Below are 22813 nucleotides of genomic sequence, written 5' to 3'. Positions count from 1 at the left end.
ACAAGCTCCGTAAATGGAAGTGAAATAGTGCGATTATAGCAATATCTACGACTAGGCGATCATTATAAGCACCACATCTCAAATGCTTCTACTCTCTTCTGTTCCTGTTTTCCCACAGTCCATGCTTCACTACCATACAATGCTGTACTCCAGACGTACATTCTCAGAAACTTCTTCCTCAAATTAAGGCCTATATTTGATACCAATAGACTTCTCTTGGCCAGGAATGCCATTTTTGCCATTGCTAGTCTGCTTTTGATGTCCCCCTTCCACCGTCCATCATTGGTTATTTTACTGCCTAGGTAGCAGAATTCCTTAACATCATCTACTTCGTGGATCAGTTCTGATGTTAAGTTTCTCGCTGTTCTCATTTCTCCTACTTCTCATCACTTTCATCTTTCTTCGATTTACTCTCAGTCCATATTCTGTACTCTTCAGATTGTTCATTCCATTCAGCAGATCATGTATTTCTTCTTTACTTTCACTCAAGATAGAAATGTCATCAGCGAATCGTATCATTGATAGCCTTGCACCTTGAATTTTAAATCCACTCCTGAACCCTTCTTTTATTTCCATCATTGCTTCTACGATGAACAGATTGAACAATAGGGTCGGATGACAACATCCCTGTCTTACACGCTTTTTAATCCAAGTACTTCGTTCTTGGTCGTCCACTCTTATTATTCCGTCTTGGGTCTTGTTGTTGTTGTTGTGGTCTTCAGTCCTGAGACTGGTTTGATGCAGCTCTCCATGCTACTCTATCCTGTGCAAGCTTCTTCATCTCCCAGTACCTACTACAACCTACATCCTTCTGAATCTGCTTAGTGTATGCATCTCTTGGTCTCCCCCTACGATTTTTACCCTCCACGCTGCCCTCCAATACTAAATTGGTGATCCCTTGATGCCTCAGAACATGTCCTACCAACCGATCCCTTCTTCTGGCCAAGTTGTGCCACAAACTCCTCTTCTCCCCAATCCTATTCAGTACCTCCTCATTAGTTATGTGATCTACCCATCTAATCTTCAGCATTCTTCTGTAGCACCACATTTCGAAAGCTTCTATTCTCTTCTTGTCCAAACTATTTATCGTCCATGTTTCACTTCCATACATGGCTACGCTCCATACAAATACTTTCAGAAAAGACTTCCTGACACTTAAATCTATACTCGATGTTAACAAATTTCTCTTCTTCAGAAACGCTTTCCTTGCCATTGCCAGTCTACATTTTATATCCTCTCTACTTCGACCATCATCAGTTATTTTGCTCCCCAAATAGCAAAACTCCTTTACTACTTTAAGTGTCTCATTTCCTAATCTAATACCTTCAACATCACCCGACTTAATTCGACTACATTCCATTATCCTCGTTTTGCTTTTGTTGATGTTCATCTTATACCCTCCTTTCAAGACACTGTCCATTCCGTTCAACTGCTCTTCCAAGTCCTTTGCTGTCTCTGACAGAATTACAATGTCATCGGCGAACCTCAAAGTTTTTATTTCTTCTCCATGGATTTTAATACCTACTCCGAATTTTTCTTTTGTTTCCTTTACTGCTTGCTCAATATACAGATTGAATAACATCGGGGAGAGGCTACAACCCTGTCTTACTCCCTTCCCAACCACTGCTTCCCTTTCATGCCCCTCGACTCTTATAACTGCCATCTGGTTTCTGTACAAATTGTAAATAGCCTTTCGCTCCCTGTATTTTACCCCTGCCACCTTTAGAATTTGAAAGAGAGTATTCCAGTCAACATTGTCAAAAGCTTTCTCTAAGTCTACAAATGCTAGAAACGTAGGTTTGCCTTTCCTTAATCTTTCTTCTAAGATAAGTCGTAAGGTCAGTATTGCCTCACGTGTTCCAGTATTTCTACGGAATCCAAACTGATCTTCCCCGAGGTCGGCTTCTACTAGTTTTTCCATTCGTCTGTAAAGAATTCGTGTTAGTATTTTGCAGCTGTGGCTTATTAAACTGATTGTGCGGTAATTCTCACATCTGTCAACACCTGCTTTCTTTGGAATTGGAATTATTATATTCTTCTTGAAGTCTGAGGGTATTTCGCCTGTTTCATACATCTTGCTTACCAGATGGTAGAGTTTCGTCAGGACTGGCTCTCCCAAAGCCGTCAGTAGTTCTAATGGAATGTTGTCTACTCCGGGGGCCTTTTTTCGACTCAGGTCTTTCAGTGCTCTGTCAAATTCTTCACGCAGTATCTTATCTCCCATTTCATCTTCATCTACATCCTCTTCCATTTGCATAATATTGTCCTCAAGTACATCGCCCTTGTATAGACCCTCTATATACTCCTTCCACCTTTCTGCTTTCCCTTCTTTGCTTAGAACTGGGTTTCCATCTGAGCTCTTGATGTTCATACAAGTGGTTCTCTTATCTCCAAAGGTCTCTTTAATTTTCCTGTAGGTCTTGTAAATATTATATATGTATTATATTATCTTGCACCTTTTTACATTGTCGAACGCTTTTTCCAGGTCGATAAATCGTATGAATGTGTCTTGATTTTTCTTCAGTCTTACTTCCAACCTCAACCGCATGGTCAGAATTGCCTCTCTCGTGCCTTTATCTTTTCTAAAGCCAAACTGATCGTCATCTAGCACACCCTCAATTTTCTTTTCCATTCTTCTGTATATTATTCTTGTCAGCAACTTGGATGAATGAGCTGTTAAGCTGATTGTGTAATGATTCTGGCATTTGTCAGCTCTTGCAGTTTTCGGAACTCTGTGGATGATACTTTTCCGAAAGTCAGATGGTATATCGCCAGACTCATACATTCTACACGCCAACGGGAATAGCCGTTTTGTTGCCACTTCCCCACAATGATTTTAGAAATTCTGATGGAATGTTACTATCCCTTCTGCCTTATTTGATATTAAGTCAAAGGTCTTTTAAATTCTCATTCTAATACTGGATCCCCTATTTCTTCTAAATCGACTCCCGTTTCTTCTTCTATCACATCAGACAAATCTTTCCCCACATAGAAGCTTTCAATGTATTCTTCCCATCTATCCGCTGTCTCCTCTGCATATACCAATGGAATTCCCTTTGAACTCTTAATGTTACCAGCCTTGCTTTTAATGTTACCGATGGTTGATTTGACTTTCCTGTATGCTGAGCCTGTCCTTCCGACAATCATTTGTTTTTCGATTACTTCACATTTTTCATGCACTTCCTGTTTATTTCATTCCTCAGCGACTTGTATTTCTGTATTCCCCAGTTTTCCTGAACATTTTTGTGCTTCCTCCCTTCATCGATGATTTGAATTATTTCTTCTGTTACCCATGTTTTCTTCGCATTTACCTTTTCCGTACCTATGTTTTTCTTTCCAACTTCTGTGATGGCCCTTTTTAGAGACATTCACTCCTCTTCAACTGTACTGTTTCCTGGGCTATTCTTTATTGCTGTATCTATAGTTTTAGAGAACTTAAAGCATATCTCGTCATTCCTTAGTACTTCTGTATCCCACTTTTTTGCATATTGATTCTTCGTGACTAATGTCTTAAACTTCAGCCTACTTTCATCACTACTATATTGTGATCTGTCTAGATTTGCTCCTGTGTACGCCTTACAATCCGGTATCTGATTTTGGAATCCCTGCCTGGCTATGACGTAACATAACTGAAATCTTCCAGTATCACCTGGCCTTTTCCAGGTATACCCCCTCCTCTTGTGATTCTTGAACAGACTATTCGCTATTACTAGCTGAAACTTGTTACAGAACTCAATTAGTATTTCTCCTCTCTCATTCCTTGTCTCAAGCCCGTATTGTCATTTACGCTTTTCCTCTATTCCTTCACCTACAACTGCATTCCAGTCCCCTCATGACTATTAGATTTTCATCTCCCTTTATGTACTGTATTACCCTTTCAATATACTCATATAGTTTCTCTATCTCTTCATCTTCAGTTTGCGACGTTGGCACGTATACCTGAACTATCGTTGTCGGCATTGGTTTGCTGTCGATTTTGATAAGAGCAACCCTATCAGTGACCCATCCACAATAACACACTCTCTGTCCTACCTTCCTATTAATAACGAATCCTACTTTCTGCTGCTGTTGATACTTCTCTATACTCATCTGACCAGAAATCCTTGTCTTCTTTCCACTTCACTTCACTGATCCCTGCCGGCCGCGGTGGTCTCGCGGTTCTAGGCGCGCAGTCCGGAACCGTGCGACTGCTACGGTCGCAGGTTCGAATCCTGCCTCGGGCATGGATGTGTGTGATGTCCTTAGGTTAGTTAGGTTTAAGTAGTTCTAAGTTCTAGGGGACTTATGACCACAGCAGTTGAGTCCCATAGTGCTCAGAGCCATTTTTTTTTCACTGATCCCTACTATATCTAGATTGAGGCTTTTCATTTCCCTTTTCAGATTTTGTAGTTACCGTACCACGTTCAAACTTCTGACATTGCACGCTCCGACTCATAGAATGCTATCCTTTCGTTGGTTATTGAAGCTTTTTCTCATGGTCACCTCCCCCTTGGCAGGCCCCTCCCTTAGATGTGAATGGGGAACTATTTCGGAACCAATCTTTTGTCAATGGAGGGATCATCATGACACTTCTTCAATTACAGGACACATGTCCTGTGGATACACGTTACGTGTCTTTAATGCAGTGGTTTCCATTGCCTTCTGCATCCTCATGCCGTTGATCATTTTCTTCTGCCTGTCAACACCATTTATATTATCAAAGCTAAGCAAAAGTAAACCTTGTGGGTAGGTATTATTCTTTTCAAAACTTTGCAGAAGCACCTGAAGATGAAACATGTCCTGAAACTGGGTAGTGCTTCCCTTTTTAGAAATAAATAATTTTTACAACTGCAGCGGATTTTATTATTGGATGTCCCGTGAAGAGAAAAGTAAGAGCAACTATGAAGTTAGGAGAGGAAATATAGAACAAGCTAGTACTTTCACATATCTTGCAAGCCTAATTACAGAAAACATGAGGTGCATTAAAGAGGTGAAAATGCAATACGCAAGAAGTCATTTAATAATAAGAGGAGGTTTCTGTGTGGGGGCATGGACAAGGGCCTAAGAAACAGACTAGAGACGTGCTTTACATGGAGTGTGGGATTGTACGGAACTGAGACATGTACACTGAGGAAAGAGGAAGAAAGAAGAACAAAAGCATTTGAGCTGTGGATGTGGGGGATGATGGAAGGGATAAACTGGATAAATAATGTGAGAAATGATTGAGAAGAGACAGAAATTTTAAAGGTAATCAGGATGAAGAAATACAACTGGCTTGTACAACGAATGAGAAAAGATTGTTTACTCAAGGATGCTATGAAAGGAACGGTGGATGGAAGAAGAAGATACCTGATGGTGGATAGTATAAAGACAGTAAAATAGCAAAAGACAGCAGTCCATGGATAGCTAGATGTGAAGACCTGTCCTAGGTCAGAACATATATGAATGAATGAATGAAAGAGAAACAGAAAATTCAAAAAGTGTAAGAGAAATTTAAAACACTGCAAAAACGAAAAACAATTAACAACAGCAACTGTTGTGTTACAGATGTTAATTATCGTTTTTCAAACGAGCCGTATAAACAGAGTAAAAATCTGCGTATACAATATTTTATAGTTTTTAGAGAAGATAGAAGCAACCAGTTTCTCTATGTGAGGTATATGTCGGAAGTGCTCTGTTCCCTGCTAGGGCCTAGGAGCCGATGGAGGTTTTGATGTTAGTCATGTTCGGGGATGAAGTTTAAATTGCCGTGTTATGAATATTGTTTTTGAGATGTTGCTGACCTATGGATTTCTGTCTTTTTTCTCTTCGACATTTTCAGCAACATCTCTAAAACACTATTTATCACACGTCAGTTTGAACAATGTATCTAGACATCATTATTGTCAAAACCTTCATAGATCCCTAGCACCTCTGATATTTTTGTCACATAAAATAATGTTTATTTTTGTCTCCTATAAGCACAGTAAAACTTCCTGTACTCTGTGGTTTTTTTTTTTTTTTTTTTTTTTTTTTTTTTTTTTTTTTTTTTTTTTTGCACGCTGTTTCGTCCAGGAGTCAATAACGCACAGAAAATAATTGTTAGATTTTACTATGTGTAGGTGGATACCTGCCAACCAAGCGAAAACCTAGCGAGGCGGCGCAGTGCTTAGCATACTGTACTCGCATTCGGGAGGACGACGGTTGATTTATGTTTTCCGTGATTTCCCTAAATGTTCCTTCTTTATTCATTTCATAGGCTGCATTAATCAGATAATGTGGACCATCCACTGTTACGGAATTTTATCATTCTTTTCTTGCAACGGTACGAGGGGCCCTCTGCCGGTCACGTTCCCTCAACCACTTTCCGCCTGTGCGGAATTCTGGCGTCAGCGCCAACAGAGGGCGCTGATTATGTGCAGCACATCATTTTCTGCCATTTGTGGCGCCTTTAGCGATTTGTTTTATGTTGTTTAATATTACCCGGTGCAGTATCAACGGTGTTTAATATTTATGTCATTGTCTAGAATATTGGCACTAGACCATGTGTCAACCATTGTTTTTTAACTCTTCGTCTTTTTAACAATATTACTTTTGTCGTGTTCTTCCTTTTATTGCTTTTTATTACTGTATCACCTTTTATACTTTATAAGCTTATTACAGACTTTAACTATTGTATCCCCCTTTTATTTTCGCTGTTTCAATTAATTATTGAAAACTAGTATATGCCGACATTAGCGACATCTGGTCAACTTACTACATAAACATCTTGTGGCTACTGTACGGCAGGTTGTTTTAAACTGTAGTTTTACTGACAACATGACTCGTGCATACGATGTGATTTATATGTATTTGACGATGCTGGTGCTGATTCCGCATTTAACATTTGACGATGCCACTATGGTTGCAGTACATTAGGACTTTGTTTTTATGAAGCGCACAAATGTAAATTTTGTCAGTACTACTTTTCAATATGCTCTATGTATTGTTCTTAAGCTGTATACAGTTTGCGAGTGTATTTATATTTTTCCAATTTTTGCTGCAGATCTGATGATGGTCATTAAAGACCGAAACCGGTAATCTGTTAATCAAAAAAGATTGTGACCATAGACCTAAATTGAAGGAAACTTATTCCCTAAATGGCTTGAGGCAAATGGCGAGATGGATCCATTGAAAGGGCACGGCCGACTTCCTTCCCATCCTTCCCTAATCCGATGACTTCGCTGTCTCGTCCCCTCCATCCCCTCCCCCCCCACCCACCCAAATCAACAAACCAACCAATCGAATAATTAAAGATAAAAATAATATCAGCTACTGCCTTGCTTGACGCAGAAAATCAGAGGAGACCTGAACTCGATAATGGGGGCTGTGGGGGGGGGGGGGGGGGGGGTTTCGAACCTCTTTCCTCGTATCAGAATACAGATAGCCATCAGATCAGCGCATAAACATGACGTGGGTAGGTCCCAGTACTAAACTTACCTATAATGTCGATATGACGTGCGTAATGTCGTCGTGGGTTGTTCAGGCTGAAGGGATGTTCATAAGATGGGAGAAATCTCTGTAGTTCTTCGAACCAGAGTCGACGATAGAAGCCGTACAGCGCGTCGGCGAGACCAAACATTACTGATGCCTCTGGCTGCTGCTCCTCGCATTTTGCAGCAAATTCGTTACGGAAGGAGAGGTACTTTCCGTGATAGGACAGCAGGCGATCATTCAACAGCGGGAGCCTGTAACATACAAGCTGCACGGTTAAAATTAAAAAAAAAAAAAAAAATCATATGCACTGTACGCAAGAACGTGAAAATATACAGAATGAATTTTCACTCAGTAACGGAGTGTGCACTGGTTTCACAATACCTATCGTTTTAAAACGATATGGTTGGCTGGGACTCAAATCTGGGACCTCTGCCTTTCGTAATTTAAGCTCTTTTATTGTGATGAATTACAATGAACTTCAGAGTTATCCGGCCCTCCTGCGGAGGTTCGAGTCCTCCCTCGGACCTGGGTGTGTATGTTCTTCTTAGCATAAGTTAGTTTAAGGGGGTAGGACGTCGAACGGGCCGACTTGGAGCAGGAGGGGCACCACAGGACATTTTAATTTACACTGTCTGTACTTTTACAAATAAATTCATAAAACTTTGTCAGCATGACCAGGAAGCATTCAGGATTCACACTCATAGGAGTGGAAGTGCAACAACATAACAAAATAATTTTTTTTTTAGATATGAAATTTCATCACTTTTTCACCTACTTTTGGCTGCATTTGTTGCTATAGGTACATTTTTCTTCACAAGTAAGAGAGATACTTTGATGAATTTTGCACCATCTGTAAGTATGGTTTGTATTCTGTGCAAAATTCATGAAAGAATCTCTCTTACTTGTGAAGAAAAATGTCCTTTGGCAACAAATGCAGCCAACAGTAAGCGAAAAAACGATGAAATTTCATATCTAAAAAAAATTATTTTGTTATGTTTTTGCACTTCCACTGCTATGAGTGTGAATTCTGAATCCTTCCTGGTCATGCTGACAAAGTTTTATGAATTTATTTGTAAAAGTATATACAGTAGAAATTAAAATGTCCTGTGGTGCTTCTCCTGCTCCACGTCGGCCCGTTTGACGTCCTACCCCCCTCAAGTAGTGTGTAAGTCTAGGGACCGATGACCTAAGCTGTTTGGTTCCTTAGGAATTCACACACATTTGAACATTTTTTACAAAGTTATCCAAATCTTGGTGCAAAGCTGTACACATTCTTAAAACTATTTACATAAAGAACAGAAATTTGCAAAAAGGCGATAACTAATACCAGTGTACATTTTGTTTCTGCAAGAATATATATACAGGGTTGTCAGAATCAATCTGAAAAGCTTGTAAGGGTGTTACGTGGTAGTTTGTGCTGAGAAATAATTGTTAAGAAAAAAATTCCATACACTATGTGATCAAAAGTATCCGGACACCCCCCAAAAACGTACGTTTTTCACATTAGATGCATTGTACTGCCACCTACTCCACATCAGAGACCTCTGTAGTTGTTAGACATGCGTGAGAGAGCAGAATGCGACGCTCCATTGAACTCACGGTCTTCGAACGTGGTCAGGTGACTGGCTGTCACTTGACTCATACATCTGTACGCGAGATTTCCACACTCCTAAAAACTTCCCCAGATCCACTTCATCAGGATCCACTGCAAGTACTATGGCAGTTAGGCAGGAGGTGAGAAACCTTGGATGTCATGGCCGAGCGGCTGCTCATAAGCCACAAATCAAGCAGGTAAATGCCGAAGGGCGCTTCGCTTGGTATGAGGAGCGTAAACATTGGACGATTAAGCAGTGGTAAAACGTTGTGTAGATTGACGAATGACGGTACGCAATGTGGCGATCCGATGGCAGGGTGTGGGTATAGCGAAAGCGCGTTAAACGTTATCTGCCTACGTGTGTGTAGTGCCATCAGTAAAATTCGGAGGCGGTGGTCTTATGGTGTGGTCGTATTTTCATGGAGGGGGCTTGCACACCTAGTTGTTTTGTGTAGCACTGTCACAGCACCGGCCTACATTCTTGCTTCCCACTGTTGAAGAGCTACTCGACGATGGCGATTGCATCTTTCAACACGATCGAGCAACTGTTCTTAATGTACGGCCTATGGAGGAGTAGTTACACGACAATAACACCCATGTAATGAACTGGCCTGCACAGAGTCCTGACGTGAATCCTAAAGAACACCTTTGGGATGTTTTGGAACGCTGACTTCGTGCCAGGCCCCACCGACCGACATTGATACCTGTCCTCAGTGCAGCACTCCGTGAAGAATGGGCTGCCATTCCCCAAAAAACCTTCCAGCACCTGATTGAACGTATGCCTGCGGGAGTGGAAGCTGTTCAAAATGGTTCAAATGGCTCTGAGCACTATGGGACTTAACTTCTGAGGTCATCAGTCCCCTAGAACTTAGAACTACTTAAACCTGACTAACCTAAGGACATCACACACATCCATGTCCGAGGCAGGATTCGAACCTGCGACCGTAACGGTCGCGCGGTTCCAGACTGTAGCGCCTAGAACCCCTCGACCACTACGGCCGGCGTGGAAGCTGTCATCTAGTAGTACCGATGGAGCTCGGCACGAACCTTTATTTTCGTCCAGGTGTCCGGATACTTTGGATCACATAGTGTACGTTCCGCCATTTCTGACTGAAGTCAGCCAGTCAAGTCGATGCGCTCCCTAATCTAAGTGATTCGCCAGAGACGTAGCTGCCAAAACCTGTTCTTCGCTTCGTTTCCTAAATCCGAACAAGAAAGGGATACAAAAATTGGTCAGGGAACAGTATAAGGATCGAATCCGAGCCACAGGCTGGGGAGTCTTGAGCGCTGTCATCTTCACTGTGAGAATAACTGACACTTATTGTATCTGGCGAATCGCCTGAATTTCCTCGCCCAACGTTCTAATTCCCTCACTCCAGTGCTAATTAACTCGGCGTGGCGTTTCGGATATTTTCTTAACAATTAATTCTCAGCACAACCTTTCATGCAACACCTTCAAAAGTTTTTCGGACTGTTCTTGACCACCCTGTAAATAAACAACATAAATGTCAGTGTCCTTTCTTCCAAAATCGTTAGTCCTCCAAGTTTCGCAGGTGAACTCCCGTGAAGTGTAAAAGACAGGAGTTGAGGTACTGGCGGAAAAAGCTGTTAGGATTCTCGGTCCGGCACACAATTTTAATCTGCCAGGAAATAACATAAATTTATTTTAACTGTTCCTAGGCCTTGTCAGAATGTATTGTCTGTTCTGTATTGACGAACTCCTTGTAGATGTAAACTGGAGAAATGAAAACTGCACAAATGTAACAATCGGCACAGAATACATGCTCCCTTAAATAAAAATATCATGTGTGTTGCAAGAAAGTGAACGTTTGATATTTATATTAATCACATGAATGATTTGTTGGGCTTTGCTATACCCGAAGGTAATGTATCAAAATTCGTGTTAACTAAACTCTGTACACAATAAAATAAAGGTGGAACACGCGTACAGCACACACTGAGCTAACCAGGCATAACTCAAGGGCATAATTCAAGGTAGCTCGTAACATTTATGGCTAACTGATCTGATGTAAACTATAATGTTGTGCAATAGTGGAGTAACGTACAAATGGAAGTACATAGTAGGTCTTAATTGTGACTGTATCAGCAATTGTGACGAGTGTTGTGGCAGACATTGCAAGCGTGGAATACTCTCCTGGCATCCTTTAAAAATAACGCACTCCTTACAGAAACGTACACCTGCACATTCCTGTAACAGATCCACAGAGTGAAATCATCAACAGAGCCACGACCGTGCGAGATTTTCTCTTAGATGGGCACAACTTGACAAGTCGTAAGGTGAGCAATCACAGCTTTGGCGATGTCTGCCTGATGTACACTCATGCTCATAAATTAAGGATAATGCTGATACATGGTGAAACAACGCTCTGGTGGGCGGTTTAGGGGTTTAAGGGGGACAGGACGTCAAACGGGCTGACTTGGAGCAGGAGAGGCACCAGAGGACATTTTAATTTTCACTGTCTATACTTTTTCAAGTAAATTCATAAAACTTTGTCAGCATGACCAGGAAGGATTCAGGATTCACACTCGTAGCAGCGGAAGTTCAACAACATAACAAAATAATTTTTTTTACATGTGAAATTTCATCATTTTTTTCACTTACTATTGGCTGCATTTGTTGCTATAGGTACACTTTTCTTCATAAATAAGAGAGACTCTTCAAGAATTTTGCACAGCATACATACCATACTTACAGGTGTCTGAAACTCTAGAATCTATTTAATTTATGAAAAAATGAATGAGCTGTTACGTTTTAAACTTCATGTTTAGGAAAAAACAATCATATTTTGTAGTTAATTATCTCCATTTTTACCACAGTTTTTAATAGATTTGGAACATTCTACAGTTTCATACACCTGTAAGTATGGTTTGTATTCTGTGCAAAATTCATCAAAGAATCTCTCTTACTTGTGAAGAAAAATGTACCTAGAGCAACAAATGCAGCCAACAGTAAGTGAAAAAATGATGAAATTTCATATGTAAAAAAAAATTTACTTTGTTACGTTTTTGCACTTCCACTGCTATGATTGTGAATCCTGAATCCTTCCTGGTCATGCTGACAAAGGTTTATGAATTTACTTGCAAAAGTATAGACAGTACAAAATAAACTGTCCTGTGGTGCCTCTCCTGCTCCAAGTGTCGGCCCGTTTGACGTCCTACCCCCCTTAAATCACCTCGTGGTATGACCATGCGGTGCATTTCACCTGCGGTCGTCGCATGGTGGCACTGGCAGCAAGCAGTCCACATACGCAGAGGTGTGTTGGTGCACGTCAGAGTACGGTGCAGCGAGTAAGTGTTCAGACGTTTTCAGACGTGCTAATGGTGACTGTGAGTTGAAAATGGCTCAAAGAACACATATTGATGACGTTATGAGGGGTAGAATACTAGGGCGACTGAAGGCTGGTCAAACACAGCAGGTCGTAGCACGGGCCCTCCGTGTGCCACAAAGTGTGATCTCAAGATTATGGCAACGATTCCAGCAGGCAGGAAACGTGTCCAGGCGCTACAGTACTGGATGTCCACAGTGTACAACACCACAAGAAGACCGATATCTCACCATCATTGCCCGCAGACGGCCACGGAGTACTGCACGAAGCCTTGTTCCAGACCTTACCGCAGCCACTGGAACAGTTGTCTCCAGACATACAGTCTACAGACGACTGAACAGACAGGGTTTACTCTCCCGGAGACCTGCAAGGTGGCGGACTGATGACCTTCGCTGTTTAGTCCCCCTTAAACATCCCAACAACCACCACCACCACCACCTGCAAGGTGCATTCCTCTTTCCCCTCTTCATAGGAGAACCCGTAAAGACAGGTGTCACGAACACAGTACACGGTCATTGCAACAGTGGTCCATGGTTATGTTCACGAACGAGTCCAGGTATAGTCTGAACAGTGAACCAGGAATCAGATACCAACCCCTTAATGTCCTTGCCCGCATCTCGTGGTCGTGCGGTAGCGTTCTCGCTTCCCACGCCCGGGTTCCCGGGTTCGATTCCCGGCGGGGTCAGGGATTTTCTCTGCCTCGTGATGGCTGGGTGTTGTGTGCTGTCCTTAGGTTAGTTAGGTTTAAGTAGTTCTAAGTTCTAGGGGACTGATGACCATAGATGTTAAGTCCCATAGTGCTCAGAGCCATTTGAACCATTTGAACCTTAATGTCCTTGAAAGGGACCTGTATGGAGGTCGTGGTTTGATGGTGTGGGGAGGGATTATGATTGGTGCACGTACATCCTGTATGTCTTTGAGAGAGTAACTGTAACAGGCCAGGTGTATCTGGACGTCATTTTGCACCAGTATGTCCGCCTTTTCAGGGTACGCAGAGGGTCCCACATTCCTCCTGATAGATAACAACGCACGGCCCCACCGAGCTGCCATCGTGGAGGAGTAGCTTTCTATCAGGTGAATGGAGTGGCCTGCCTGTTCTCTAGACCTAAACCCCATCGAGCACGTCTGGGATGCTCTAGGTAGACGTATCGCTGCACGTCTTCAAACCCCTACGACACTTCAGGAGCTCCAACAGGCACTGGTGCAAGAATGGGAGGCTATACCCCAGCAGCTGCTCGACCACCTGATCCAGAGTATGCCAACTCGTTGTGCGGCCTGTGTACGTGTGCATGGTGATCATATTCCATATTGATGTCGGGGTACATGAGCAAGGAAACAGTGGCGTTTTGTAGCACATGTGTTTCGGGACAGTTTTCTCAACTTATCACCACTACCGTGGACTTACTGATCTGTGTCGTGTGTGTTCGCTATGTGCCTATGCTATTAGCGCCAGTTTTGTGTAGTGCCACGTTGTTTGGCACCACATTCTCCAATTGTCCGCCTGCTATTCGCATATGACCTCAGGTTGTTACAACCAGCTGCAAGCCTAATGTTCTTGATACTGCATACGGGAAAGTGGAGACACCTCTCTCTGAACTCAGGTGTTGGGGACCTGTGAAGCGTCAACGGCGCTATTAAAATATTATTAGAGTTCTCAATGTTTATACGTCGTTGTTCTTCCACACCAGCGTCGGCTCTCGCTCATTCAGCTGTGTGTTGGATTTTGGTTGATGCGTGCCAAGTCAGCTCCAGGGTTGCACGCCCAGGTGAGGTTTAGCCGCCCTGTCGCCGTGGCGGGTTGCCGGCTAGCAGGCGCCGCCGTTGACCACCATGAAGCGGTCTTGGGCTGGCTGTAGGTGTGTACCTAGTCCCACCCTGAACTGTACAGTGACCCTCCGTAGCCCATCCGCTATGCACTTGTGTCGGTAGTCGTGTGGTCGATCTCCTCCTTATTGGCTTGTAGATTCAGCACATGGCGCCTGAGTGTTGAATGGGAATGTGGAACCCTAGAGGCCTTGTTTCTCGCTTCTAAAAGTTCAGTGCTGGCAGCAACCTGCGATGTGGAGTTGTCGGAAGACAGTCGGGCACTTAAGTTGTGATATGCAGAGTATCCATGTAGATGTAGATGTAGTTTCTCCAACAATAGATGGTACATGGCGAGCAGCAAGAAGTTCATCATATGAAGCCGTTAATCTCAAGCACATCTTCGGCTAGTTCATAGACTGTGATGGAGCATCTAGTACGTAGATTCACTACAGTATCGTAATAATGTAATCAAGTGCTATTACTGTGAATGCCATTGACCCCATGATCAATTCATGGCCACAGCTGGGGTATTTAAAGGGAGCTGACATGACGCTACGACATGAGGCCCACTCCGTAATCACTCCATGTGTCGCCCCTATTCTGCTATATTCGCTTAAAACTGGATGTTAACTGCTGTTACAGTTCCTTGCTTCATGCCCTTGTGGAAGACATAGACCCACTTGCAACATACTGGCTCGCTTCCTAGTTCCTCCTCCGTTCCCAGGCATGAATTGAGTTTGGTCGTGGCAATGTGAATGAGGTTTAATACAGTTTTCTAATTTTTACCCCTTACTATTCAGTCCCGTAACAGTATATCGTGACCTCTTTGCCTACTTTCCAGATTTAACAGTTCTCCTACATACCTTGCAGGACTAGCACTCCTGCAAAAAAGAATGCTACACAGACATGGGCTATAGGATTGTTTCCTGATTGTAGCAGAGTCTGCACTGATTTGAAACTTCCAGGATCTAGTTCTCGTCAAGTAAACAGATTTAAACTGCAGGGTTCAAACGGTGCAAATGGCTCTGAGCACTATGGGACTTAACATCGGAGGTCATCAGTCCCCAAGAATTACTTAAACTGCTTCCCACGCCCGGGTTCCCGGGTTCGATTCCCGGCGGGGTCAGGGATTTTCTCTGCCTCGTGATGGCTGGGTGTTGTGTGTGATGTCCTTAGGTTGGTTAGGTTTACGTAGTTCTAAGTTCTAGGGGACTGATGACCATAGATGTTAAGTCCCATAGTGCTCAGAGCCAATTACTTAAACCTAACTACCCTAAGGACATCACACACATCCATGCCCGAGGCAGGATTCGAACCTGCGACCGTAGCGGTCGCGCTGTTCCAGACTGTAGCGCCTAGAACCGCTCGGCCACAACGGCCGGCAAACTGCAGGGAAGTACCTTATTTGGATTAACTGATGGGACAGCTGCAGTAATTCTGTTTCCCAAGGGTGCTGAAGAGAGAACTCTCAAAGAAGGATGACGTCTTTCCAATAAGTGCGAATGTACTGTCAAATAGTTCCACTTACCCAGTCCATTGCAACTAATGCAGCTGACGACAGCAAAGTTTGATCACTTAACCCTTTCGGTGTTTTTGTCCAATGTAGTGGATGATTTTATTTTCAGTCTATGTACTCGTTCTAAAAGCTTCGTAATCCACTGGGCATAGCTTACTTTGTAGTGGACGTTTTCTTCTACTAGGCTCCATTAAAGTACCATCTGTTGACGATGTTTTAATTTCTGGTGCATGCAATGATTGTGGCTGTGCAACTACTTAGCTTTTATGATACTGCATAATTTTTTCTAAGTGTTCACTGAAATTCTGGTTTCTGTAACTTAAAAACTAGTTGTAATCATAAGCCATTGAAATTATAGTTGTGATGGCAAAGTTTCAAACAATCGTCAACCGTCAACGACAGTGCACAAAGTATCCTTCGTCATCCACATCTCTTGTTGCCAACCACAATACACACTTTGCTTGTGTGCTGGTTCCAAGTGTTTGACCTCATTTCTACAACATTTTTTTATTATTAATTATTTGGAATTATTTCAACAATGATCAGGAATTATAAGGGAGAGCTCAGTGTGGAAGAGATTTTACTAATCCGGGAAAATAGTGATATATCTGAAGATGATAACAATTTTTCTTCAGTGGCTGCCGGGAATATTGAACTTTCCCAGACAGTGGGTTATCTTAAGGAAGATTTAGATGAAGACAATCATGATGGTGAGCGTTATTTTTATATACTTTCTAAGGATCACGTTTTGAAAGAACCTATTTTGTCTCAATTCATGCGCTGTTGAAGAAGTATATCGCAGAATCGTGAATTATGGCACGAAAACGGACTATAAAGAAGAGAGACAGATCCTCAAATAAAGCAACAGAAGTATCTGTGCCTGAAGAACGAACAAATGAACTGAAACCGCTCGAGGACGTCAGATATGACCCTGTGAATCATTTACCATGCTTTGATCAGCAGAAATCAGCATCTAGGTGCAAAAATCCTGGTGCAAAGCACGTACAGTGCACCAAATGCGATCTCCATCTTTGTACAAATTGCAAGAGGGTACATGTACTATCTATAGTTCCATAGGAAATAAACTTTACGTGAAAATACAATGTCACCAGCATCATTCCACTTTTGTACAGTTTTTTCTAATAAATGTTCGTAAATATTTTACAAGTATATTATCTAAGAGCAGATGTCACAGTAATTCTAGATTTTAAAACTACAGAATAAGAAAATCTGAAAACTGTTAAACATTATACCTTTAAGTCGCAGTGTACCCTTTAGTGGACAATCCATAACTTGGTTTTGAATAGTCCAATTTTGGTTTCTACTATATGAAAAGCTTGTCTTTGGAAACAAAATTACAAAATTTTTATTCCAGACGTGAAAAAGAATTACTGAAAGGGGAAAAGTACTTCAAGTCCGCCTTTACAACCACTGAAACGTGTATTTCTTTTAACATTCACGTTTGGTTTTACTCGTTGAAACCATTGTCAGTGGTTGCACTTTCGTTTGGTTTCTGCTCACGACTGCACGTGTCGTCTGTATGCACATTTGTCAGAAATCGATGCGTTTCGCACTGCCAGTCTTCGCCTATTTGTACCTCGATTTGCAGCACTATAGGCTTCCTGGCATAAAACATGACAAAATAACGCATCACTATTGCATACAAATGTTCGTGTACATAGTTCTGCAATCAGTCCCTGGTCTCTTCGTGGGTTGTGCTGTAGGTTTCACGTTTGACAGTGCAAGTTATCACAGAACAATTCATGTTCATAAGCTATAGTCCTAACAAGGGAACCTCCCCATCGCACCCCCCTCAGATTTAGTTATAAGTTGGCACAGGGATTGGCCATGAAAAATTGAACACAGATCAATCGAGAAAACAGGAAGAAGTTGTATGGAACTATGAAAAAAATAAGCAAAATATACAAACTGAGTAGTCCGTGTGCAAGGTATGTCACATTAAGGTACCTGTTCATTGAGGAGCACCGTGGTCCCGTGGTTACCGTCAGCAGCTACGGAACGGAAGGTCCCTGGTTCAACCCTCCGTCGAGTGAAAAGTTTTAATTTTTTATTTTCAAACAATTAACAAAGTTCATGCACTCAGACATGATCAACTTTGCTCTCCAAAATTCCAGGACATGTTCAGATTTGCTTGGACACATGCAGGATTTGACGGTCTACACACGGAAAAACTTGAAAACGTTAAAAACGTTTGTTTTGACAGAGCACAGGGAAAACTGTGCGACTGTGAAACTGTTGCATTCATTTGTTGCCGTTTATGCGACAAACTCAATGTTTTCATCACTTTTTTGGCAGTGATTATCACATCCACAAGAAAACCTAAATCGGGCAAGGTAGAAGAATCTTTTTACCCATTCGCCAAGTGTGCAAGTTAGGTGGGTCGACAACATATTCCTGTAATGTGACGCACATGCCGTCACCAGTGTCGTATAGAATATTTCAGACGTGTTTTCCTGTGGAGGAATCGGTTGACCTATGAATTTGCGATCAAATGTTTTCGGTTCCTATTGGAGAGGCACGTCCTTTCGTCTACTAATCGCACGGTTTTGTGGTGCGGTCGCAAAACACAGACACTAAACTTATTACAGTGAACAGAGACGTCAATGAACGAACGGACAGATCGTAACTTAGCGAAAATAAAGTAAGTAAAATTTTTACTCGAGGGATGACTCGAACCAATGACCTCTCGTTTCGCAGTTGCTCACTCTAACCACGGGACCACGGCGCTCTTTGTGTTACAAAGTCCTAGATGTTGGATATGTTACACTTGGACTACTCAGTTTGTATATTTTGTTTATTTTTTCATAGTTCCACACAACTTCTTCCTGTTTTCTCGATTGATCTGTGTTCAGTTTTTCAAGGCCTATCGACTGTGTCAATTTATAACTAAATCTGAGGGGGGTGCGATGGGGAGGTTCCCTTGTAAGACTAGTGTACAGCACATCGATCCGACGTTTGGTATGGAGTACATCTGATCATGAGGCTAGAGGCCTCAAAATTGATGGCGGTGTAACAAGGTGAAGAGTACATGCTAATAACTGCAGTCTGAGTATCGTTCTAATCAATCTGCGACTGCTTTCCCCATAGCCCTATGAATGGTGGAAAGTTTAAATATGGCCAATTAAAACGCAAAGGCCTCGCAAGCTAAGTAGAGCGGTCTTTGGATATCAACGTTACTTGAGAACCACATTGTCAGTTAAAGGGCGAAGGTGGGTGATAACGAATAGATTTCTGAGTCTCCCATATCACCAGAAAGTAATCCTTTCCAGGACATGTGATGTTATGGTAATAAGGCTTACAGATCATTTCATTGCAATGATTCCGGTGCTGACCGTTGTGCTAGGAAGTACAGTACTATTCCAACTCCACTTACGAGCTAGGCACATTTAGACCCCTTTGCCATGATGAATTCTGTTCGTTTTACATGACGCAGATGGTGGTAGATGGCTACTGACCATGGTCTAGGTTACCATTATACGGCGGTTTGTGTGGGGATGGAGACCAGCAGATGGATGCTGCTGATGTGATGCAACGGATTCTTTCCGTAAGGTAAGCAAAGAATACGTTTCAGCGCATGAAGGAGGTGAGCACGTAATTTCCAGTAAATAAAGGCATACGGAAAAGCCTCGAAACTAATGAACAATTTACCGTCGTAGTACGATGGAATATTGACTACCATACACAGTTTCCCTCCTCGTGCATTGGTGCACGAAGCAACCTGTCGACAGAGGACGCAATAAATAATGTGATTTTGACTGATTATTGTCGTTATAGATGCCTTAGACAGCCTCCGGTGGCCGTATTCGTTTCCTCGCCAAAGGGAATTGGAGTGCCCAGCGTGTCTGTACAAATGCCTGGAAGATTGCTACCATGGCAGGCAGTCGTTGGTGATGCAGCAAGGCTGTCCCAGGGGCCAGTGTGCGATCCACTGTTTCTGTTGGCCTGGAGTCATTGCTACAGATATAATGCAACCGCAGTAATTATGTGGACTGGTGGAGTTTTCGGATGACCTAGTGTAAATGGTGACATTACAGCTATACGAGGTGTGGCTAGAAAAAAAACCGGACTAGTACTGGTGAAACAATAAAACGAATGCAATAAGGCTGAAAGTCGCGTGGCCTGTCACGTGACTCTCGCTCCGCCTACTGATCGAGTTTCATCTGCCTCCTGCACTCAGTCTGCCCGTGGCGTCTGTTTTAAGTAGTTGACGTTTTGTCTGTGCGTCGGAAAATGTTGAGTGTACAGAAAGAACAGCGTGTTAACATCAAATTTTGTTTCAAACTAGGAAAATCTGCAAGTGAAACGTTTGTAATGTTACAACAAGTGTACGGCGATGATTGTTTATCGCGAACACAATTTTTTGAGTGGTTTAAACGATTTAAAGATGGCCGCGAAGACACCAGTGATGACACTCGCACTGGCAGACCATTGTCAGCAAAAACTGATGCAAACATTGAAAAAATCGGTAAACTTGTTCGACAAGATCGCCGTTTAACAATCAGAGCAGTGTCTGAGTTAACAGGAGTTGACAAGGAAAGTGTTAGGCAGATTCTTCATGAAAGTTTCAACATGAACAAAGTGTGTTCAAAAATGGTTCCAAAGTGTCTCACAATTGAACAGAAGGAACGCCGAAGAATGATTTGTTCTGACATCCTGGAAAACATTGAAAGTGATCCCACCTTCTTACAAAATGTTATTACTTGCGATGAATCGTGGTTTTTTACTTACGATCCCGAAACTAAACGCCAATCGATGCATTGGAAAACTCCTGGTTCTCCACGACAAAAAAAAGCACGAATGTCAAAATCGAAATTCAAGGCAATGATGATTGTTTTTTTTTTTACATCAAAGGGATTGTGCACATTGATTGGGTACCAGAGGGACAAACAGTGAATCAGCATTACTATATTAGCGTCCTGGCTACCCTACGTGAGCGAGTACGGAGAAAACGGAACGATTTGTGGAGAAAAAAGTCATGGATCCTTCACCAAGACAATGCCCCAGCTCACAGTGCGTTGTCAGTGAAGACGTTTTTGGCAAAACACAACATTCCCATCTTAGATCAATCACCCTACTCACCTGATTTGGCCCCCTGTAACTTTTTTCTTTTCCCTAAAGTCAAGTCAGCTTTGAAAGGAACTAGATTTGAGACTGTTGAAGCAGTAAAAGAAAAAGCGACGGAAGTAATGTATGGACTTACCGAAAATGATCTGCAGCATTGGTATGAACAGTGGAAAATTCGTATGGAGCGGTGTAGAGACCGAGGAGGAGAGTACATTGAAGGAGATAACATGAAATTGTAAATAATTGTAAATAAATGTTTTTTCCAGCATCAGTCCGGTTTTTTTCTAGCCGCACCTCGTACACGTTGCGCGTAATGCTGTCGTCCATGAACTAGAAGGACGTTACCAAAGCTCCACCGTTGCCACTAGAATTCCACTGCTCCTGATAGTCCTACAGTCTGCGACTTCGCACCGAGGTCCAACCGGCAGTAACCATGTAACTTACGCCACCACCTCAGCTCCTTTCTCTGCAGTCACATAATGGTTCTTCACCAATAACCTCTTACCCTTACCCGTTCTATCGAGTGTTTTACCACTGACAAGCTCCAGTTTTGAGGCTTCTACACCAGCGCCTCCTCCAAATGCTCCTGCATCAGCACGGTCGCCTGCACTGTCACTGTCACAGGCTCCACCACCACCGGCATAGCCACTCCATCACCAAAACCATCTGCAGTCCCAGCACCACGACTCGCCCATCTTCAGCTCCATTGCCTGCGGCTGAAGTTGCAACCGTATTCGGCACCACTGCACCGACCATCACGACCTCCTGTTAATGTCCCTGCTTACATCCAAGTAGTGCCACCTACAATCCCACAAACCTGATCGCTGCAGTCACACGTCCACACAGACGAAATAGCGCAGATAACCCATGAGCCTACAGTTAAATACAGGGCTATTACAAATGATTGAAGCGATTTCATAAATTCACTGTAGCTCCATTCATTGACATATGGTCACGACACACTACAGATACGTAGAAAAACTCATAAAGTTTTGTTCGGATGAAGCCGCACTTCAGGTTTCTGCCGCCAGAGCGCTCGAGAGCGCAGTGAGACAAAATGGCGACAGGAGCCGAGAAAGCGTATGTCGTGCTTGAAATGCACTCACATCAGTCAGTCATAACAGTGCAACGACACTTCAGGACGAAGTTCAACAAAGATCCACCAACTCCTAACTCCATTCGGCGATGGTATGCGCAGTTTAAAGCTTCTGGATGCCTATGTAAGGGAAAATCAACGGGTCGGCCTGCAGTGAGCGAAGAAACGGTTGAACGCGTGCGGGCAAGTTTCACGCGTAGCCCGTGGAAGTCGACGAATAAAGCAAGCAGGGAGCTAAACGTACCACAGCCGACGGTTTGGAAAATCTTACGGAAAAGGCTAAAGCAGAAGCCTTACCGTTTACAATTGCTACAAGCCCTGACACCCGATGACAAAGTCAAACGCTTTGAACTTTCGGCGCGGTTGCAACAGCTCATGGAAGAGGATGCGTTCAGTTCGAAACTTGTTTTCAGTGATGAAGCAACATTTTTTCTTAATGGTGAACTGAACAGACACAATGTGCGAATCTGGGCGGTAGTGAATCCTCACGCATTCGTGCAGCAAATTCGCAATTCACCAAAAGTTAACGTATTTTGTGCAATCTCACGGTTCAAAGTTTATGGCCCCTTTTTCTTCTGCGAAAAAAACGTTACAGGACACGTGTATCTGGACATGCTGGAAAATTGGCTCATGCCACAACTGGAGACCGACAGCGCCGACTTCATCTTTGAACAGGATGCTGTTCCACCGCACTTCCATCATATTGTTCGGCATTTCTTAAACAGGAGATTGGAAAACCGATGGATCGGTCGTGGTGGAGATCATGATCAGCAATTCATGTCATGGCCTCCACGCTCTCCCGACTTAACCCCATGCCATTTCTTTCTGTGGGGTTATGTGAAAGATTCAGTGTTTAAACCTCCTCTACCAAGAAATGTGCCAGAACTGCGAGCTCGCATCAACGATGCTTTCGAACTCATTGATGGGGACGCTGC

General features: G+C 42.8%; 1 protein-coding gene across 1 annotated transcript in view; it reads right to left on the bottom strand.

Annotated features, from left to right (window-relative positions):
• LOC126210185 (uncharacterized) overlaps positions 1-22813 on the bottom strand; it is an 87267-nt gene that overhangs the window by 9047 nt on the left and 55407 nt on the right. Inside the window, exon 6 of the mRNA XM_049939349.1 lies at positions 7438-7685. Within this exon, the coding sequence (XP_049795306.1) occupies positions 7438-7685 (248 nt within the window). The remainder of the gene's footprint in view (positions 1-7437; positions 7686-22813) is intronic.

Source organism: Schistocerca nitens, chromosome 10 (assembly GCF_023898315.1).
Source record: "Schistocerca nitens isolate TAMUIC-IGC-003100 chromosome 10, iqSchNite1.1, whole genome shotgun sequence".
Taxonomy (NCBI): Eukaryota; Metazoa; Arthropoda; class Insecta; order Orthoptera; family Acrididae; genus Schistocerca; species Schistocerca nitens.
Note: the sequence above shows the minus strand (reverse complement) of the source record. Positions and strands in the feature narration are given on the sequence as shown.